At 53.7% G+C, this 22,559-nt stretch overlaps 1 protein-coding gene across 1 annotated transcript; it reads right to left on the bottom strand.

Annotated features, from left to right (window-relative positions):
* Positions 1 to 1,555: 1,555 nt before the first annotated feature.
* CCNB3 (cyclin B3) lies at positions 1,556 to 22,002 on the bottom strand. The gene is made up of 12 exons (XM_032781096.2): positions 21,925 to 22,002; positions 12,710 to 12,818; positions 12,102 to 12,185; positions 11,195 to 11,313; positions 9,847 to 9,940; positions 9,080 to 9,178; positions 7,865 to 7,957; positions 6,991 to 7,128; positions 5,126 to 5,281; positions 3,914 to 4,063; positions 2,794 to 2,924; positions 1,556 to 1,841 (listed from the first exon to the last, which is right to left on the bottom strand). Exons 2-12 carry the CDS (start codon positions 12,797 to 12,799, stop codon positions 1,772 to 1,774), a joined length of 1,224 nt encoding a protein of 407 aa, XP_032636987.1. The 5' UTR covers positions 12,800 to 12,818; positions 21,925 to 22,002; the 3' UTR covers positions 1,556 to 1,771.
* Positions 22,003 to 22,559: the final 557 nt, after the last annotated feature.

Raw genomic sequence — 22,559 nt, 5'->3', positions numbered from 1 at the left:
TAAATATCTTGTATATTTCATAAAGGCTATTCCAGTTGTCCTTCATTCACCCCGACTCCCTCCCCACACCCTGCCCGGGCTCCCTCCCTAGCGGGCTGTCTGTGGTTTTTGCCTTGGTTACTTACTCCTTGACAGACCCAGCCCAGCGGCACCTGCTGGCTCTCTGCAGGCAGCAGCCTACAGAGGCCAGCTGGTTGCTGGGGTCGCTGCTGGTTGGTGGCAGGCTACAGCTGCATTGTTTGTGACACATTCATACACATACAGTCAGAGGTGAAAGTAAGCCGGTCCGGCGCACTGGTAAGAGCCAGTACGCCGTGCTGGACCGCATCAACTTCCACGGCGGGGATTGAAAGGGCTCTGGGCTGCCCGCAGCAGTAGGAGCTCTGGGCCCTTTAAATCCCTGTCCCAGCCCCGCAAAGCTCAGGGTTCCCCCTGACAGTCAAAGCCCCGGACCCTTTAATTTGCCCCTGAGGGTTCTCAGCCACCTCTGCAACTCCCTGCCTCTTCTGCTTGAGGCCACGCCCCCCCTCAGCGCTCCAGCAGTACCGGTAAGTCCTGTAAGTTACTTTCACCTCTGGATACGTCCATCAATGGCTATTAGGCAAGATGGTCATGGATACAACCCCATGCTTTGGTGTCCCTAAGCTTCTGACTGCTAGAAGCTGGGACTGGATGACAGGGGATGGATCACTTGAGAATTGCCCTGTTCATTCCCTTTGAAGCAACTGGCAATCGCCACTGTTGGAAGACAGGATACTGGGCTAGATGGACCATTTATCTCACCCAGTATGGCTTTATGCTTAGGTGTGTTTTTGCCTAAAATCCAATGGCTCCATTTTTCATGTGCCACAGTAACTTGACAGTGATTTAATGCCATGGTTTTTTCCCTTACTTCCCGTGTGGTCTGAGCATCAAGCTGGCTTCTTCATCAATAATGATTCAGGAGGCTACATTCAGGCCCGGTGTGTGCCTGTGGAATCTCCTGGGGTTTTCAGGAGTATCTCAGCATCCATTCACCTCACTGATACAGGCAAAAGGAGGAAGAGTCATTTAAGACTATCTCCTATTTTGCAGGGTCACCATTCAGCACGCAGCTTGCAAAGCACTACCATCCAGCGCCCACTGATGCCATGTGGCAGTCACAGGCACATCCAGATAGCTCAGAACCAGAGGTTGGGATACAAGACCCAGCCAGAAAAAAATCCATCTATCGGCACTTCAGATGCAGGAAGCAGTCAGGAAAAACTCCACTGCGAGCTGTGAGCCCCTGGGTTGTGCAGCAGAGACTAGCATAATAGACTAGAGGAGGCCAGGTGTCACCCCCAGCAAACCTCAAAAAAAACAAGCCTGATACTCCTCCCCCCAGCATACTACCCCCACCCAGCTGTGTGACGACCATGGGCTACACATCACTCCTCCCACCCTTTGGCCTGTATTTCCACTGCAAATTCCTCGGGGGCAGGGAGCGTCTTGCTAGGTACCCATACAGCAAGGGGCCCTGACTTCACGCCACTGCAGGACTGGGAATACTAAACAGACTGCCAAGTGGGACAGATACACAATATTTTATTGACTTATTTTCATGTTTAGTCCCCCAACAACATTTGCTACATTTTTTCCCCCCTTTAACATTAAAAATCTATGTACAGACCCCTCTGGGCCAAGGAAGCAAATCTCTATATACAGGCTATTTACACATGGGCCGTGCATCCCTCTGAGCCAGGGGCAGGGCTGCCAGCCCCCAAGAGGGCTGCTCACCCCATCCCCTGGGCTAGCTCTTCAGAGCCACCTCCAACTTCAGCATGTCCATGGGAGCACTCTTGGCTACTTCGAAGAAGACTCTGAAAAGGTGACACAGGCCTGTTAGTGCAGCACACCCAGCGGAGGCACATAGCATAGGACAGGGTACGGGGTGGGGTGGGAGCTCCAGCCAGCCTGAGGGAAGTCTGCTGGGCACTGGGCCCCAGCCAAATGCCTGCGGTCATTAGCAAAGGACTCCTTTCTCCAAAGAGTTCATTAGGCATTGGCATTAAATCGGCTTTTGGGCTCAGTCTAGCAACCCTGCCCACATGCCCTGTCCCTGCTGGCACATTCTCCAGTCACCATGTAGTCCTTCTGGGCATATGGGACCTGAGCTCTTAGCGTACAAGCCTTCCAGGCCCGCCCTTTATGCAGAGCAAAGGGCAAATTTCTCTCCCTTTACGGGTTCTCTCCCTTTCAGAGAGAAGGCGTAAATTCCAGACCAGGGTGACCCATGACTCCAGCATGCACAGCTGTTTTGCTGGCACTGCCCCTGCAGCAGTCACAACCCAGCAAGGACCCCTTAGAGCACTGACTTAGATTGTGGAATGCAGGCAGGCCCTTAGCCATAGTACAGTGAGCTCCTGCTGGGCCAGCCTCTGCCAGGACTGCAGCTAGCCAGCCCAGGTGGCTCAGTTTCTCCCCCTGTTCTCAATGCAACAGGGCCAGGGTGTCTGAAGCCACAGCTAGCTCTAAAGAGACGAAGATCAGAGTGACTGGGGGCAGCCAGTCCTTGCCATGCTGTAGATCAACGTTCTGCAGAGCGCAGGCCAGAATGAAGTGATCACAATGGTCCCTTGGAAGCTGATACTGCACTGGGGCCAAGGCAGCAGGGCATTCATATCGAGAAACAGTTTCACAGCTCCTGCCCCAGGCTGCCCAGGCAGGTGACATGTCCAGTGCAGCACCCCTTGCTGGCAAGTGGAAGACATCTCCCGGCCCCAGCCCATCAGATACACCACAAACACATCACTGCAAGGAGAGTCCACTCACCGGTGGGAGTACTTTGTGCGCACTGCCTTTAATTTGTCATCGTGCTGGTAGGTCAGCAGGAAGTTTAGCCTCTTCACCAGTGGATGGAGCTCCTGACAGCTGTACCCGCTATAATGCTCCAGCGTGGGGCTCTGCAACACATTAGAGGGACTCAGAGCCTGGACCAGCACCATTGCACATACACTCCATGCTGCTTCTTCCAGGACACTGAGGATAGATCTGACCCCTGGGATGTCCTGACCGCATAATGGCTGCTTGGCCAGACTCCAGTGCAGACAGGACACGAATCAATCACTCGCCCAGTTTAGATAACAGCTGAGTTTGCCTTCTCATTGTGACAAATAAGGAGCAGAGACAGGCCCAGTCAGGTCCCCACACGGAGCCAAAGGAATGGCCTCTGTGCAGGTGGCCATCTGCAAACAGGGACACTATAGCCAAAGATCTCAGGGATGGGGAGAGAGCAGCCAAGCACCAGAGTCAGCTGCCAGACAAGGAGCATTGGACAAGAATGTTGCATCCTCCTCCCCTAGCCTACAGGGCCAGCTATGGAGGATGAGAAGGCAGAGCAAACCCCACTCCTGAGGCTGCTGAGGGCCTAGCTTGGAGAGTGTGGTGAGCTGCCCCCTTCTCTAACTCCCCCTGAAGGTACCAGGGCCTGCCCAGTACAGCTGCTCAGTACAGGCTCTGCAGTCTCTGGAAGTGGAGAGCTGGAGAGCAGGCACGAGACCCAGCAGGGTTAGGAACTCAGGCCTCACAGGCTCACATGGAGCTAGCTATTAGAGGCAGGGCCAAAGGAGAAGTGGAAGGGGTGGGGCTTCCCTGTCCATCCAAGATTGAAAGTGCATCAGTAGCTCAAGGCCAGGGGTTCCCTGCACAGACGGCAGGATCTGGGACCAACCCACCCGCAGCCACGTTTCCAGCGGCTCCAGGACAGTGTCCATCCCTAGGAACAGAGACTGGCGACTTGACCCTGGGGGAAACCAGCCAGACAACACTGCTAGAAAGCCAGCAACAGCGGCCAAAGGGGCAGCCATTCCAGGCAGCCTCCTGCCCCGCGGGGCCAGTGGAGCTAACCTGGACAGCCAGGCATGAGGAAAGGCCAGGAGAGCAAGGCACTCACCCATCCACCAAGGCTCTTCATCTTGAGCGCCAGGAGCAGGCAGCTGGCAGCCAGCTTGGAGGCGCTCTCCTGGACGTAGTCATACTCTGGCAAGGTCATCTCGCAGATGAAGCGGGCCAGGGTCAGCGTCTCCATGCTGGCGTGAGCGCACTGGGACCATGGGAGGAAAAAGAAACTGTGGTGAGACCTCCCTGCTGAGCACCTGGTGAAGGGGAGATGCCTCCCCTAGCTGCCCCCAGAGCTAGGGCATGGTCATGGAGGAGCACCCTGTCTGCACTGGAGAGCCCTGCTCAGCGCTGACTCCATGGGAGAGGCAGGTGGTCCCAGCCAGCAGATAGCTGCCAGCTCGCTGCAGTAAGGGTCCTGTTGGTGCTTAGCACAGGAGTGAGGAAGGGGGATGGGTCCAGGGTACCCCAGAACACAGGTATCCCATGACCCCAGGGGAGAGTCACTGAGTTAGCCAACCTGGCTCCCTGTCCAGGTCACTCAAGCCCAGCAGCTGGGACTGGCCCAACTGTTTCACTCCCCTGCCGGGACAAGTCAGATCCAGACATCTCCACGGAGGAGCCTCTGGCATCCAGGTCTGGATGCCTGCTCATCTCCCACCCTGAGTGCCAGATGCTCCTGTCCCTTCTGGAGCCCACAGCTAATTCAGCACTTGATTCCCCTCTCTGGCTGGGAGAGAGCTCTCTGCTGCGGGTGTGTTGGGCAGAGCAGGGGGCACCATTAGGCAGGGGCAGAAGAGCCAGCCAGCGCTTCCACATGACTGAGATAGCCAGGCCTACATGGACCAAAGAGCAAGCGGATGGAGGAGAAAGAGACATTAGTGTTCCTGGCACTGAACATCCTGCTCTGCTCCCCTTGGTGCTCTGAGTCAGGACTTGCCTCCAGGGCACTGAGGTGCGGAAAGGAATGGCAGGTTTTGGCAGGAGTGATAGGACTTGGTGGATGGGGAGAAGGGAGAGCTTGTTTGCTGGTTACAGCTCCTCTGACAAGCTAGCATCTTCCTTCCAGTGAAGGAGCAGCCTTTGCTTTCCCTGCAGCATCACCCCCTCATAGAGCACTTTATGCCCACGTCGTGCTCATTTCCCCTCCAGCAGTCCAATGTGACTGTGCCAGCTGGCTGGTGGGGGAGGGTGTCATCGAGGTCCACCTGCTGGCCTCTAGCTGTGGCCACCCATATCCCCCTCTAGTGGCAGAAATGGGCCTCACTTTGGCAAACCTCCGCAGGAAGCGATACGGGATGGGAATGTTGATGTCGAACTTCAGAGTGCGGAGGATACTCATTTCCATGGCAATCAACTCCTCCCGCTTGTAGGCATCGTCACAGATGTAGAGAAAGTCATCCACACACGGGGGGCAGCGCTCCTAAAGGGAAACAGCCACAGGAATGGTCAGCTCCACCTACATCCAGGCCAGTGCTGCCCCAGTCCCTAGGGGGCATTGTGCTGAGCTGCCTGGCAGGGGTTAAACTAAAACCCTCGAGGTGAGATTTTCAGAAGCATCTAGGTGAACTTGGAGCATGAATCCCATTCACCTTCAGTGGCTGGCTCTCAATCCCCTTATGTATTTTTTTTTTTTAATTTCCCTTCTGGCTCTTTAAAAACCCACTGGCACCTTCTGAGAGATGTGAACCCTATTGTCCTTGCTGGAGTTCATCTTGGATGAGGCCATGTTGCCCCCCAGGGACAGCCCTGCAGTCGCAAATGAGATAACCCCTCTCTGGAATTGCTCTGTATTGCTGTTGTTGAACAGCTGCCACATTCTGTTCCAGAGATAGCTGCATTTCAGTGGTGGGCCAAATGTTCATTGAAGACGGGGCAGGCTGATGCAGAGCGCTTCACTTTCATCAGAGTTTTCCATGGGAAACTTATTTTCAGCCAAAATTCAAGATGGAAAGATTTTATATGGGAAATGCCATTATAACGTCTCATGGGAGTTGTAGTTCAGGTGCCTCATGCTTCTGCTCTCTCTCTACAGGATGGGCTTGACATCTTGCAGGATGCCCCAAAGTTTCCCCTCTTAGAAAGGGGAGGCAGTGCATCATGGGAGATTTAATCCAACCAAGGAGCCTAGACCATAGCAGAAAATCCAGGAGGAGACAACCCACCACCAATTTCCATAAGGCACTGCAACAGTATATCTGGATTGAAATGTCAGTTTGGGGCATTTGATTGATTGATAAATCAAGATTTTGATTGGAAAATTTGACCAGCCCTACCCCAGTCTCCCCACCTGGGTAACCTGCCCAAATTTTCACCTTTCAGGCTGGGGATTTCCACCACAATACTCAGGTGGTGGTGGTGGGAAGAGGGGGACATTCTCCAACTTGGTTTGATTTTTGGCTGCAGAGGGGGGCGTGGAATTCTTCTTCCTTCCTGGGCAGTGTCCCAACAAACTGCCAGCACCTGGAACAATTGGGCTCCATTCCCAAGCACAGTGCATTGGAATGCTTTAACCAGCACTTGTGGGATCAAAAAGCATATCAGCCCTGTCACCAAAGGCAGCATTCTCCCCTGGGACTCCCTTTCCCCACTTCCTGTTTCCTCCTTCGACTAGGAAATTAAACGCAAAACCTTAAGTTAATCCTGCGTCTGATCCATGCAGCTCTTCCTCTCTTGTTAAGGTTAGTTGCTCAGTGGCAGCATTGCAGCACACTTGGTCCATAGGACGTGCACCAAGGTCCAAGTTCATGGGCCAGCTTTAGCATTTGGAATGTCCCAACTGCCTGATCTTTCCCCCTTTGCTGGTACAGTCTAGTTCACACCAGCGCACACTCCCAGAGATTTGCATTAAAGGTGGGACGCTAACCAACAGGACCCGCCTAAGGGCTAACTAGGACCCAAGGGATGAATTCCAGCCCACCCCCTCACTGCTATTCCAGCACTGGGGCCTTTCAAGCAGCAATAGTCAATCCCTGCGCTGTAGCCTTAGTCACGTGAGCTGCGTGGGGGGCTATAATTTGACTGCACAGCAAGCCCCATGTGTGTCCCCCTCTGGGCCTGTGTTACCCTCTGCCTACAAGCCAGGCTGCCCCCCACACCCCGCAGGCTCTGCCCAGGCCAGAGCTGGGTCACCTCAAACTTGGAAGCGATGAGAATGGCCGTGGAGCCAATGAGCTGCAGCTTGTCCCTCATGCTCACCACCTCCACCAGGTAGTGATCCACCAGCTTCACCGCCAGGTACAACGTCTCATGGTTCAGCTCAAAGTTCTCCTGGGTGGGGAGACAGATGGAATGGCACATCAGCCAGTGTGACCCACCTTGGGTGCAGTCACTCAGGGTTTGCTAATGTTCCCAAGCTGCCCTCCCCAGGCAGGCACCCCAGGCTCTGTTCCCAAGACTTGCCCTCATGCAGGCTGGGACTTGTTTTAGCAGCCAGGGGAAAATGCTTCTGATTCCAAGTCCAGAGGCGAAGGTCACATCTGCTGTTTTGCCCCAGGCTGCCCACCCTGAGTGCCCCTGGCAGAGATCAGTGTAGTTTGGCACAGGGAAGGGTCCCTGGTGCTCCACTTGTCTGACTTGCCAGGCTGCTGCTCCTCTCCAGACTTCAGGGCTGGCTCCAGACACACACCCAGAGAAGAGCCAGGGCCAGTGTCTCCACGAGGTAACTGGCCGCTCTCAATGACTGTGTGGAAAAACGGTAAGCGGCTTCCTCCCCCTGGTCTGCAGCCCCATTTCCTCAACCCCCTTCTCCACTCACAGCCCTTTCACCCCTGCCACAAGCTAGGCTCACAGTTGCATGCAGCTGAGCCGCGTCACAGGGGCTGAGGGGTTCCTCTCCTCCACGTGGCTTCTGCTCAAGCATGCTGGGGAGGGAGGGCTGGTCTGCCCCATATCCAGCTGGGTGGGGCTCCCCCCCCTCTGTTTTTTTTTTTTAACAAAACACAAACAGCTACAGTGCACACGCTGGCATTCTCCCCTCCCACCAGAAGGGAACCCGGGTGCGCACCTGGACCTCCACCATCCAGTCCACCAGAATGGCTCTCATGTCCCTGCTGATGTCGTACTGCTTCTCCATGTAGTTTGGAAGCAAGAACTTCTCCTGCCAAGGGAGCCGCAGAGAGGCTGTTAGTGAATGAAGCCCACCCACTGCAGCATGCAGGTAAGGGCCTGGAGAGGCTGAGTCCGTGGCCCAGCCCTGCTGGAGGCAGGCTGCTAAGCTCTCTCCATGGCACCATGGCCAGTAGCTTCCGCTGTCACAACAGGGCCTCCCTGGGACAGGCCCTCAGCCCCACTGTTGATGTAGGAGGATCCCACCCCCGACCCAAGCCCAGTTGTCTCTCTGTAATGGCACCAACTCTTGTGATGGGCTGGATGCTAGAACCCAGCTGATCCTACCCCAAGCTGCTCACCCTTCCTGGGTCAGCCAGCCCTGCTACATCAAGGGAAGGGGCCACCCACGGCCCCCAGCAGGGAATAGTGGCTGGGAGGACAGTTCCTGCCAGAAGGTGCCATCCACACAGACAGCGCTGCAAGGAGAGTGGCTATAACTGGGCTTCACCATCCAGAGGTGAGCTAGGAGCCCAGCCTGCTTCCCCTGCTGGGCCAGTGAGCAGCACAGCCGGAGGGGAAATGGCCACCAGGGCCTGCCTAGGGCTTCTCAGGAAGACTCACTGCCATGGACAGAATGGTCATCAGCCAAGTGGAACCAATCACCCTGCCCAGGACCAGCCAGCCTCCTGCCAGGAGAGCCCTGGGCTCCAGAGAGGCTGCACGGAGCAGGCAGCAGGAACAGAGACCTGTACATAACAGGATGACTGGAGCTAGTTTGCCTGCTTGGAAAGAGCGAAAGGCTGAGCCAAGCCAGCCAGGACATGAGCCGGGGGCTTTTGGAAATCAAGCTTTATGCATCAAGTGCTAAGGTGCAACATCTCTGCCCTCCCAAAGCACCAGCCCCACATCTGCAATGCCACGAAATGCAGCAGACAAATGCACTGGAGGGGGCTGCACTCTCTTCTCTGCAGACACTGGGACTTTCAGACCCTAGAGGCCTTGGCCTGGCATTCTAGCTCCTTCCTGTGCCTGGTGCCCCCGGAGCCAGCCTGGTGTCTCCAGGGCATCAAGCCAGCGAGCTCAGAGAGGCTGGGCCAGTCCAGCAGAGGAGGAAGGAGAGAGGGGCAAAGCTGAGATCCTTGTGCTTGAGCCCTTCCCAAGTGCCCCACACCTCTCTCTCCTTCATGTAATTGAAGATCTCCTTGGCATACTCGGCGCTGGCATAAGGGTCTCCCAGCTGCTCCTTGTCAATGTCCTCAATGGCAGGCACCTGTGTGAAAGGGCGAGAGGGTTGGAGGATACCTCTGGGACACCAGAGAGACAAGTCCCAAGCAATCATGACAATGAGGCACTGAGAGCGATGGTTGGTCAGGCACTGGGCTTCCAGCCCCAGACTGCTTTGTCAACGCACCTCTCTCAGCTAGCAGAGGAGCGTCCACAGCTATGTGGCAAACCCCAGCCTGGAACACAGCAGGCACTGCATGCCCCGTCACTGCGCTTCATCCTGCTCTGCAACACCTCTCGTGCTGTTCTCTCAGCTCACACAGCAGGACTTTTCTGTAGCAGTTTGCCTACGTGGCCTGCAGGGGGCAGACCTGCCCTAACCCAGCATTCAGGGGAAATTAGCTGCCAGATCCCATCTGAGTAGCCCAGCAGCTGGGGAGGGGGCAAGGTGCGGCTTGGCTTCATGCATGCAGATGGACAGGGCCCGAGGTTCGGACCTCCTACAGGGTGAGAATCCAGGCAGCACTTGCAGGCAGTGCTTCGGTATCCCCAGGAAGAGGTGAACGAGCGGCCTCTAGGGACAGTGTTAGGCCAGGGCACTTCCCTCCTGAAAGGAGTGCAATGCCAGCATACTAGCTGAGTCCCACGTGCTGCTCACGCCCGTCGCCCTCCAAGGGTCCACTAGGTTGGCAGTGAGCATCTGATTCCACTGACCTGCGTGAGTGCTGGCTCCTCTGGCACCAGGTCATTTTTGGGAACCAGTTTGGGATCAACAGGTGCCTCAGCTGGGGGTGTTTTCTTTGTTGACCTAACAGAAGCAGCCAAGAGTAGATCAGACACTGCAAGAGGCCAGGCTCAGGGGCAGGGGGGTGTTGGTCATCCAGTGCCCCAGAAATCGCTAGAGCCCATCAGACTAGCTATAGCCCAGGGCCCCCTCTCCAATAATGCCCTGTAATAGCTGCTTCAGAGGCAGGGGCAAGAACAACACCCCCTGCTGAGTGAACAAAGACATCTGCGCATGAGAGAAATGTCTTCCCTGTCCATGACTGGCTGATACCCTGAAGCAGGAGGCTTTACAGCCCTGCCAATATTTTATCTTGACTAACATCACCACGAAGGTTCCTGTTATTCACATCAACACCCAAACTTTCCTTGAATTCCACTAAGCTCTTGGCCTCCATGAGATCTTGTGACAGTGAGTTCCACTGGCCAACCATGCATTGTATGGAAAAAGCATTTTCCTTTAGTAGTTTTATATGGAATGGTTTTCAATTCCATTGAAGTCGCTTGTCATCCTAACATAAGGACAAGGGATCTCCTGATCTGCCCCTCCATACCACTCCCTTCGTACACCTGCCTCATATCCCCTAGTATTATATTCTCTCTCTCCCCTCCCCCCCCCCTTTCAGGGTGATTATAACTGCCCAGTGGGCAGCACGCCCCCATCGGCATTCAACTATTTTCCACATAACGACACCCCTTCCTTCCACATCCCATTTGTCTTTAGGTGCAGCCACATCCTTTGGGATTTCCCTTCTTCCCTGTGCATCAATCAGCCAGGATGAAGGGATGTCCCTCTACCTCCCCCTTCCCATTTTACACTGGGGGCCTGGCCTGCAGCTTCTCCCACTCCATTTTCTCAATTATCCTCCTAGTTCCCCACTGGAGGGTAGTTCGCTTGCCATGGCCGCAAATCCCGCCAGCTGGCAACCTGAGCACATTCCCAATGGCAAAAGCCTCTCTGAGGACACCCCACCCTCCCAGCTGGCAAAGGGTCCTACCATTAGAGCCCCCAGCTCTACCACCAAGAGACACTGAGAGCCAAGAAGCATTGGCACAGAGAGACATTAAGCCTTTGGAGACTGACCCTCTGCCAGAGGATCCCCTTGGGCTGCAGCCTGGAAAGTGACAGCACTGTGTAGGCCAGTACTGGTGCTAGCCACAGGGACAGCAGCTCAGATACTAGGGTAAATGCATGTCCATCAGAGTGAGGAGCAGTGCAGCCAAAAGGGGTGGGCGGGGCTGGAGCTGCATCAGGGCTGACCCACAGAGAGTTACTCACTTTTTCAAGTTGATCTCATTGTTCTTCAAGACCCCCAGAGCAGCTGTGCCCTTCTGCACCTTCCTGAGACCTGCCTTCGCAGCATCCTTCTTCCTCAGGCCAGCCTGGTTCTTGTGAGCCTGGCAGGTGAGAGGGCAATGCTGGGAGCACAGCACGACACACAGAGGGGCAGCCTGGCCAGGCTCCCCAGCATCACCACTCCAGGCCAATAGGAGTGGCAGGAAGGGGCAGCCAATACATCCCTCGGCCCGCGCCGTTTCCCACAGCCCCCACTGGCCTGGAGCGGCGAAGTGCGGCCTGTGGGAGCAGCGATCAGCCGAACCTGCGGATACAGCAGGTAAACAAACCGGCCGGGCCCGCCAGAGGGCTTACCCTGGTAGGCCGCATGCCGAAGGTTGCTGATCCCTGGTCTAGAGGGACCCCGGGGAGGTAGAGGGGCACGTCCAATACAGCCAAGGAAGAGAGCTAGTGCCTCCTAAGCAAACAGGTTCGCTGCCTGGTTTGCCTGCAGACTATTGATAGTTGTGAAGCTTCACTGGATGCTGATTCTGCCCAGTCTTAGCAGGGAAAATATTTTAAGCTTAACATCAGCATGATCTAGTGGTTAGAGCACAGGGCTGGGATGTGGGAGAAGAGTTTGTTCCCAGATCAGAATGTAAGGACTAATATATGGGAACATATGTCAGAGCAGTAGATCAGGCATCAGGACCCCTGGTCCCCCACCCCCAGCCCATGCATGACCCAGCAAAGATGTATGGTGCCTCTCCAGGGAGGCACCATACAAGATTAGGAAACAGGACGGGGAGACGAGGTAGAAATGAAATATTCAGCTCAGAGAGGAACCTTGCCTATCCAGCTCCCCCACAAGCTTCTTCCTCCAGTTCCCACCGCAGTGCTGTGTCCTTACATTAGTGATGTCTCCGAAGGCTGACCTCTTCTTGGGTGCCCCCTGGGGTGAGGACGGGGACCTCTTTGCTTGAAAACCCTCCTCCTAGAGCAAGGAGCAGATGACTGAGATGGCATGCTGGACCCAACCTCACCAATCATGAACTCCGCCACCCTTTCTTGGCAGCCATGCCCAGAGCATGGGGCGTGGCACCGAAGATACCAGCTATCAGGAGAACAAAGCAGTCAAGGTGGGGCTGGAAGCATCATGTATTCTCACAGCTCCAGCTGTGATAGATGTCTGCCCTCCAAACCTTGTTGAGGGGGAAAGTGGGGGCAGGCGCGACCCCAGCTTACAGATAGGATTTGAGGCTGCGTGACTTACCCAAAGGGCAACAGGCCAGCCCAGAGCTTTAAAGCACTAACACGACTGAAGGGCTGGGACCAATCTTGGCCCAACTCTTAGAAGAGGGAGAAGCCACCTTTTCCTGTGGCCTCCCAACTCCAGGGACCAGCCTGCACCTTTACCAGCGAAGGCCCCATTGCTACCACTGGAATGAGCAATCCATATGTATCCATAGCCCCAGCTCCCAGCAGGGCAGGAGAAAATTACTAGCCCCACAGACTCACCTTCTCGGGTCTGGCATTTTCCACTGCTCCTGCTTTACCAGGCCGGAGCGGTTTACTGCCTGTGGTCTTGGAGTTGCGTGGCACTGGCATCTTCTCTGCCCAAGCACACCTGCATAGAGACAAGAGATGCCCCCAAAATGCTGACTAATGAATTCAATGCACTTTACAGTCTCAAGGCTTCAGCCTCCCCCATGTGGTGGGCAAACAGCCTTTACCCATACCTTACAGATGGGGAAACCAAGGCATGGGGAAGGGAAAGGATTTGCCCAATGGCACCCAGTGAGCAGCGTTAGGAGACATGGGTTTATTTTCTAGCCATACTCCTCTGTTATCATCCAGACCACAGAGTGGTGACTGCAAACCTCTGCCCCTACCCCAGGGACTTTACAGCAGCTCAGCTGCAGCTCAGACACAACCTTTAATACATGCACCCACCTCACAGGCAGAGACTATCCCTTTGGGATCAAACAGCAGCCACCACCTCCCACAGCTCCCAGTGACTGACCTCACAGCCTGGGGAGCAATGACCCCTCCCTGCCCCCCCCCCCCCATCATGGTCTGGCTTTTCAGGTGCTACTGGAGCCACCGTTGCTTCTCTAGGCCAATGGCCCCTCTCTCCACAGCTTTCGGTCCAAGGGACCTTGGGTCAAGGCCACCCCCATTCCATTACCTTCTGATCGGGAAGCAATGCAACAAGCCCCAAGAGAATGCACAAGAATCACTCTGTTGTCATGGGGAAAAGGCAACTGGACGAGGCAGCTTCTGCAGGATCCCGTTAGGGCAACTGTTGCCCTGCCATGGCTCCATGGCAGCATTTCCCCAGGGCCCCTGCACTGGTGCGAAGCTGCTTTGAGGAAGGCGAGTGGCACAGAAGCTGAGGTAGTCTGGAGGCCTTCTCATGCGAGATGGGGAAGAACCACTGCTAGGGCTTACGAGCATGCAAGCCAGGATGAGCATACTCCCTATTTAACTGTTTGAACGCCACTGGGGTCCCATGGAAATAACTGGGAGCATTCCGAAAGCCGGGAAGCAGGCCTGGGCCTTTGTCTGTGGGGTAGCAGAGAGACTGAGGCAACAGGAAGGATGCTGGCAGGTGGGTTTGGTTGTCGGGAGTGGCAGGTGGGGAAGGCTGGGGCTTTCAGCAGCAGTTTGCGGGCAAGTCTACCCATCCGGAGCATTGGAGGTGCTGAAGACGACGCAGGCATTAGGGAGGTAACAGAGGAGGGGAGCATGCCAAAAAAATTCCTGCACACACCCATGTGCCCCTACAGACCCTCACCTGCAGGGCTGCAGAGAACCAGCCATTTCTCCCTCAGGGCTGGCTGGCTGCTGAGGGACATGATGAATGGGACACCAGCAGGCCAGTGCCAATCTGGCGACAGCAAGCTGTCCAGCAGATCCAGATATAAGATCCACTGTAGGACCTTCGCTCCGTGGCCCCCAAAATAGGATATTTAGTTACAATTCAGATAGAATTCAGTCTATCCTGCTTTGCTTCTTCCTCCCTCCCATCACTCTGCCAGGTGGCTGGCAGTTAAGGCCCAGCTGGAAACGAGGTCAAATCGAAGTAGTGGTGTGCAAGGGAGGGCTGAGAGAAAGCAGATGTTATCAATGTACCTAAAGACCATCCAAGATCAGGGCTCCATTGTGCTAGGTACCGTATAAACAGAACAGCAGAAGGTCCACGCTCCAAAGAGCTTGTAATCTATACAGGGGGGAAGGGATAGAACACACCAGCTGAGTGAACCATGTGATGGCCGCAAATCATAGAATATCAGGGTTGGAAGGGACCACAGGAGGTCATCTAGTCCAACCCTCTGCTCAAAGCAGGACCAATCCTCAACTAAATCATCCCAGTCAGGGCTTTGTCAAGCCAGGCCTTAATAGCATGTTAGTCCCATGATTAAATGGAAAGAAAAGGGAACGTGAGGAGGGTGCAGGGGACAGGGCAGGAGAGAAGATGGTAAGAGCGGTAGTATGGAGAGAAGCAGAGGTGAAGAGACTGAGGAAGGGGGTTGGAGCAATAATCTAATCAAAACTGCAGGAAGGTCTCTGGATGTCTGAAGATCCCTGCCTTGGCTGTTTCTGCAGTTGTTCCTATCAGCTGGAGTATCTGTCTGGTTCCTCTCTGTAGTTTGCACCCTCTCCTGCCCCTCCTCTGTGAAACAGAGGCCCCACTGGGTTGCACTCTGAGAAGCTAGAGCAGCCCATCTTCACCTGTCTTCCAGTCAGTCTGATGCAGAGATCTGCTCTTGCTAGAAAGCCAATCAAAGGCCTGGTCCACACTACGCCATTAAATCGATTTTAACAGCGTTAAATCGATTTAACGCTGCACCCGTCCACACTACAGTGCTCTTTAAATCGATTTCTGTACTCCTCCCCAATGAGAGGAGTAACCCTAAAATCGATATTATTAAATCGGAATAGTGTTAGTGTGGACGGAATTCGACGTTATTGGCCTCCGGGAGGTATCCCACAGCGCACCACTGACCGCTCTGGACAGCGATCAGAACTCTGAGGCACTGGCCAGGTAAACAGGAAAAGCCCCGCGAACTTTTGAATTCAATTTCCTGTTTGGCCAGCGTGGAGCTCTGATCAGCACAGGTGACCACGCAGAGCTCATCAGCACAGGTAACAATGCAGTCTCCTGAGAATCGAAAAAAGAGCACCAGCATGGACCGCAAAGAGGTACTCGATCTGATCGCTATATGGGGAGAGGATTCAGTGCTAACAGAACTCCGTTCGAAAAGACGAAATGAAAAAAAATATTTGAAAGAATTTCAAAGTCTATGATGGAAAAAGGCCACAGCAGGGACTCAGTGCAGTGCAGAGTAAAAGTTAAGGAGCTCAGACAGTCATACCAGAAAACCAGACAAGCAAACGGAAGGTCTGGATCAGGGCCGAAAACATGCCGCTTCTATGCTGAGCTGCATGCAATTTTAGGGGGCTGCGCAACCAGTACCCCACCCCTGGCCGTGGATTCAGAGGTCGGGGTTGTAATATCAACCATGGCTGAGGATTCTGCAGCGGAGGGGGAAGATGAGGAGGAAGAGGAAGAGGAGGAAGACCTTGCTGAGAGCACACAGCACTCCATTAGCCCCAACAGCCAGGAGCTTTTTGTGACCCATACAGAATTACCCTCCCAGCCCACCCAAGCACACTAGCCCAGACAGTGAAGCCATGGAAGCGACCTCTGGTGAGTGTACCTTTGTAAATATCAAACATGGTTTAAAACAAGCGTTTTTTTTTAATGATTGATTTGCCAGCAGGGCTTGTGATGCATTCGCAGCCAGTAAAGTTACAGGAAAAGTTTGTTAACATGTCTGGGGATGGAGCGAAAATCCTCCAAAGAAATCTCCATGAATCGATCTTGGAGGTACTCAAAAAGCCTTTGCAGAAGATTTCTGGGCAAGGCGGCCTTATCCGGTCCCCCATTGTAGGACACTTTCCCACGCCATGCATGTAGCAAGTAATTCGGAATCATTGCTTCACAAAATGCACAGCTGCGTAAGCTCCGGGTGATGAGTGCTGCTGGCATTCAAGAAACATACGTTCTGCATCTTGCTGCTGTTATTCTCAGCAGAGTTATATCATTCATTGTAACCTGGTTGAAATTCAGGAATTTAATTTAATTAGGGGGCATTTACATGGCGATTTTCCTACTGGCTGCCGCTTAATCCTTCCTTGCACGTAGCAAAGCGGGGGAGGGAGGAAGGATAGCGCTGAGCTTTTCTGCGTTTGGCGTAGCAGGAATCTTCCCAGCTACCAGCCACGCGGTGGCGGGGGGAAGGAAGGAGGGGGATGATTATCCAGTGATCTTACATGATAGCAGCCATGCGGTGGGGGAGGAGGGGAAAGAGGGGGTTGGGTCTGCTGTGTTCCTCTTAACAGGAACAAGGCATCATAGGTCACTGTGTATATGAACGCTGGAGAAGTCAAACATAAAGCCTTACCATGCCGCATGGAAGCTGAATTATGATGCCTGGACCTGCGTCTGTGAGATCTGCAACACCAGAGCCACAGGCACTCAGTATTAAACGATGCAAAATGCGACCTGTAGTGAAATCACATGTGCTATGTAAGGTGGATAGTGTTATTCACTGTGAAAGAGTACAAGCATTGTTCTGTAAAATGTATCTTTTTACATACTTCTCTCCCTGTTTTCCCTCCCCCATGCAGCTGCACAGTTGTCCGGCTCCCTACCCATCCCGAAGGCTTTAGCTTCAGAGGTAAAGGAAGAGAGATGAAGAGGACGCGAGATGAAATGTTCTCTGAAATCATGGAAGTAACCCGCAATGAAAGAGCTCAATCAGAATGAGTGGAAGGACATGCTAGCAAAGTACAGGAAAGATGCCAGTGAACGTGAGGACAGGAGGGACGCTCGAGATGATGGAAGTGGTGCCAGGAAGATCAGAGGTGTAGGCAGGAAGATCAGCAGTAGCGGGATGGCAACGCTGGAGCTGCTGCAATGATCAAACTGATATCCTCCGCATCAATGGTGAGCTTCAGGAAGAGCAGCGGGGTTACAGAGTGCCACTGCAGCCCATGTTTAACTCCCTCAGTACTCACAATGTTCCATATCTTCCTCACCCAGACGCGTTAGAACGCGTGGGGAAGGCTTTCTGCACCCGCCCACTCCACCCCCCGTGGACAGTCCAACACCAAGGCTGTCATTACATTGAAATGTGCTTAATAGCCTTTTCCTTCCTCCTATCCTCCTCCCAAACACCCGGATACTTGATAATTCTCTGCCTTTTTTTATAATTACTGTTTAACAAAGAATACATGCAAAGGGGGAGGACGGGTTGCTTACAGGGAATGTCTTTTATACAGAATACATGATTTTTAAATGATAGTGACTTTATTTCCTTAAGCACAGCTGTATCAAGGGGGAGGTGGTTTTACAGGGAAGGGTAGTCAGAGTGAGGGTGGGTTCTATGAAGGGGAAGCAAAACACAGCGTCAACACCGTATCCTGGCCCGTGATGAAACTCGTTTTCAAGGCTTCTCTGATGCGCACCCGCCTGGTGTGCTCTTCTAATCGCCCTGGTGTCTGCGCTGCTCGTAGTCAGCGCGCCAGGTGATTTGCCTCAGCCTCCCACCCCGCCATAAAGGTCTCCCCCTTACTCTCACAGAGATTGTGGAGCACACAGCAAGCCAGCAATAACTATGGGACATTGGTTGGCTGAGGTCTGAGCGAGTAAAGTAATGTGCGCCAGCGGAGCTTTTAAACGGCCAAATGCACATTCTACCACCCATCCTGCACTTTGCTCAGCCTGTAGTTCAACAACTCCTGACCACCTGTCCAGGCTACATGTGTATGGCTTCATGGAGCCATGGCATCAAGGGGTAGGGCTGGGTCCCCAGGATAACGACAGGCATTTCAACATCCCAACTGTTTTTTCTGGTCTAGGAAGTAATTCCCTGCTGCAGCCGTTAACAGAGCAGTGCTTCTAAAGACACGAGCATCATGAACCCTTCCTGGCCATACCCATGTGGATGTTGGTGAAACGTCCCTTACGATCCACCAGTGCTTGCAGCACCACTGAAAAGTACCCCTTGCGGTTTACGTACTGGGTGCCCTGGTGCTCCGGGGCCAAGATAGGGATATGGGTTCCATCTATGCCCCCCCACAGTTAGGGAATCCATTGCAGCAAAGCCATCCACTATGACCTGACGTTCACAGAGTCACACCTTTCGTAGCAGCAGCATAATGATTGCTTTGGCTACTTGCAATCACAGCAGCCCCAACAGTAGAATTTTCCCACTTCAAAATTGATTCCCGACTGCCGGTAGCTGTCTGGCATGCAAGCTTCCAGAGGGCTATTGCACTCGCTTCTCCACTGTGAGGGCTTGCTCTCATCCTGGTATTATGCATTTCAGGGCAGGGGAAAGCAAGTCACAAAGTTCAAAGAAAAGTGCTCTTACGCATGCAAAGTTTCAGAGCCACTGCGAATCATCCCACACCTGCAAAACTAATGCGGTCCCACCAGTCTGTGCTTGTTTCCGTGCCCAAAATCGCACTCAATGGCTAGAACCCTGCCCATTACCAGCATAGCTCCAAAACGCAGGGGACCGCGTTAGGGAGAATTCAGTGTCCACGTCTCATCGCTCTCGTCGCCACACTGCCGTAGCTGCCTCCTCCTCACCTGCCTTTGCAGTTCATGGTTCACCACAGACAGCACGAGAATGCGCGAGGTGTGTTTACACAGTCCACGATTGTGGTTACTGATCTCAGCAGGGTCCATGCTTGCTGTTCTATGGCGTTTGCTCAGTTCACCCAGGAAAAAAGGCGCGAAATGGTTGTCTGCTGCTTTCACAAAGGGAGGGGTTGAGGCTGTACCCAGAACCACCCGCAACAATGATTTTTGCCCCAGCCCATCAGGCACTGGGCTCTCAACCCGGAATTCCAAGGGGCGGGGGAGACTGAGGGAACTATGGGATAGCTATGGAATAGCTACCCACAGTGCACCGCTCCAGAAATTGATGCTAGCATCGGACCATGGACACACACTCTCGAATTAATGTCCCTAGTGTGGACGTGCACAATCGACGTTATAATATCTGTTTAATAAAACCGGTTTTAGCTAATTTGAAATTATCCCGTAGTGTAGACGTAGCCAAAATCACCCCAGCATATTGAGGGCCTAGTGTATTCAGTGCCTTTGGCAGTGCCAATCCCAATACCTGGTGTAGCTCCAAGGAACACAAACCAACAGACATGGGCAGGGATAGCTCACACCCACAGGAGTTGAAAAGCCTCTTATTCAAATCTGGAGACCTACATCATGCTGCCAGCCCATGGGCAGAATGCAGCCTAGAGTGACTTTCCAGACAAGCTCCCTCCAGCACTGTTGTTCTCCCATGTACAGCCCAGACCACAGCCAGTTATTACAGAGAGCACTAGGCTGTAACAGTTTCCATTGACTCCAGCGGCTACTATGACATCACCCCTTCACAAATGAACCCTGATATGTGGGTCCCCCTTCCTGCTCAGCAGCCATTTTCAGAGAGCATGTTACAAAATGTTTCCCAGCATCTATATATTGGCCAACACCTGGCTCTTAATTTTCATCCGTAGATCACAGAGCCACGAGCAGAGCATCATTACCACCATTTTACAGACGAAGAAACTGAGGCAGAGGGCCATGAACTGACTTGCCTGAGGTCACCCAGCAATCACATGGAAGAGCTGGGACTAGAACCTGTCTCCTGGGTGCTCTATCCACTAGGCCTCAGTGCCTTAAGAGAGGGGGAGACAGGAGGGCAAAGGAACTGTCTGTATGTCTTTGAAGCTGGACTATTGGCTTTGGAGACTGATTGATCTCCATTTACTCACAGAACAGGTACAGATGGGCAAAGCACGGCAAGCTAGCCACTCACAATGCCCCACCCAATGCACTTCAACCTTGACCTAGAATAGGCCTCATTAGTGTCAGCTGTTATGGATTGTGAGTGAGCCCCCCACCTCACTAGGAGCTGGACAGACATGGTCCTCCCAGCCAGGCACTAGATGAGAGCAATTTTGACGCTGCAACTAGATCCCAAGCAGCTGTAATGATCCCATCACCAAAACAGCTGAGCATCTGCCTGCCAGGCTGGATGTGAACTAGCAACTTGGATGTGAAAGGCTCTATGGTCCAGGCCTATCACTATTTGCATGTTTGTTTTTACATTAAGTGGCAGGTCTGAGCCACCTAAGGACAGCAGCCTATGCTGTGACATTTTGGGACTGTCAGCATCACCCTCCCCCCCCTTTAAACTAAGTATGCTTGAGACCAAAGCCATGCTCTGTGTGACTGTACTGGAGTCATGAGAGTGTGGGAAGGTAAATATGGACTTTTGTCCTCTGGTTAAGTTGAGGGAGGGGGTCAGACAGAGAGAACACTTTCTTACAGTGCCATCAAGCAGTCATTCCACTAGCACCCTTCATTCCCACCCGCTTCCCAAAGACAGCCCTGGAATCCGTGCTTTAAGTCAACAAGGTTAATTATAGCCTGGAGCCAGAGCACAACACACCACAGACAGGTCTCAGGTGCTTTAATAATAGGGCACTTGGTGGAAAACAAGCCACCATTTTAGAAACTGGGATTAGGTTTCTCAGGACCTTCCGACCTGGCTCAGAAACCTGGATTTCCCCAAAGCTCTGCAGTAAGACAGGAACAATGGATACACATTACAACTGGCTTGGTTTACAACAGGGGTAGGCAACCTATGGCACAGGTGCCAAAGGCAGTACTCAAGTTGATTTTCAGTGGCACTCACACTGCCTGGGTCCTGGCCACCCACCACTCCAGGGGGGTCTGCATTTTAATTTAATTTTAAATGAAGCTTCTTTAACATTCTGAAACCTTATTTACTTTACATACAACAATAGTTTAGTTATATATTATAGACATAGAAAGAGACCTTCTAAATATGCTAAAATGTATGACTGGCACACAAAACCTTACATTAGAGTGAATAAATGAAGACTCAGCACAGCACTTCTGAAAGGTTGTCGACCGCTGGTTTACAATATCCACGCAACAGAGATTCAAAAGACACAGCTGAGTTAGCTAATCCACATAGACAGAGATGACTGAGCTGCTGTTTGGAGCCATATTATGGATAAAACCATCCAATCAGAGGAAAGCCAACCAGTGTCAATGCAGCATACAGCAAAGAAGATGAGGCCAGTACAAATCTCATCACCATACAGCTACCCCCAGCCACAAGAGATCTGAATTTGCACCGTCTCCCAGAGTCACTGAACTTTGGCTCAGGGTAAAGGAATCCGGAACACCCTCCTCCCCTTCTCTAATCAGCCATGCAACCTTATAAACTGCTCTCCCTCCCCCCACACCCCATCTCTGCTCGGTGTAAGGACTGCAGGCTCCAGGAGGGAGGAATCAGCAGCTGCCGAAGCTCCCGGCCAACCCCACAGCGATTTCGCAGGCGATGCTCAGGGAAAGGGCAGCAGCGAGCCGTGGGGAAGCGCAGGCCGCAGGAAGGACAAGGGGCACGTCATCCCCGGGCCACATGCCGAAGGGAAGGCGCACCGCGGGCTGCATGTGCGCAGGTGGGGGGTACGCTGGCACCCCGGGCAATAGGGGAGGGGGCTGGCACGCCAGGGGGGCTGCAGAGTGGGCCGGGCAGGGGCCGGGGAAGTGCAGCCCAGCTGCTGGGGTGGGGGGGGGGGGGACAGATATGGGAAGCCGCCCGGCCCGAGCTCACCTGGCTTCTCAGCGCCCGGGCCCGATCCCGGCCTCCACACAAGAGCTGCGGCTACTACTGCACAATGTGGATTTGAAAACTGCGGCCCTGGCAGGAGGCAGCCTGCGACTGGCCAATCAGCAGCCAATCAGCGAGCCAGACTGAAAGCGGTTGCTAAGGGCGGTGCATAGCGTTTTTAAAATCGGCTCCCTCAGCCAATGGGAGAAATGGTTTCCCGCCGGGCGGGCACAAAGGGGGCGAGAGCTCTCTATCCGCCATTTTCATTGGCTGGGAACTCGCCAGGTGGCGCGTCTTGTTTTAAATTGACCTTAAAGAGCCAGACAGCGGGGACAGTGTTAGCAGCTGCCGGAGCAGGGAGGGATTAGGGCGGGGATTGCCCCAGCCAGGGCCTGTTTCCCCCTTCCCGGGCCTGCCCCTCTTACCAGGGAGGTCACCCGCCCTTGCTCCATCTCCTGCTCCTACACAGCCACTGTGGCACAGAGACTCCAAAATGTGGATGAGGGGCCAGAGTAACACCCCTTAGGGGTAGCCAACTTTCTGACCCAACAAAACCAAACACCAGGCCCCGCCCCGTCTCCAAGGCCCCACCCTGCTCACTCCATCCCCCCTCCCTCCATCACTTGCTCTCCCCTGCC

This window comes from Chelonoidis abingdonii, chromosome 8 (genome assembly GCF_003597395.2).
Source record: "Chelonoidis abingdonii isolate Lonesome George chromosome 8, CheloAbing_2.0, whole genome shotgun sequence".
NCBI lineage: Eukaryota > Metazoa > Chordata > Testudines > Testudinidae > Chelonoidis > Chelonoidis abingdonii.
This window is presented reverse-complemented; position numbering and strand designations above follow the sequence as displayed.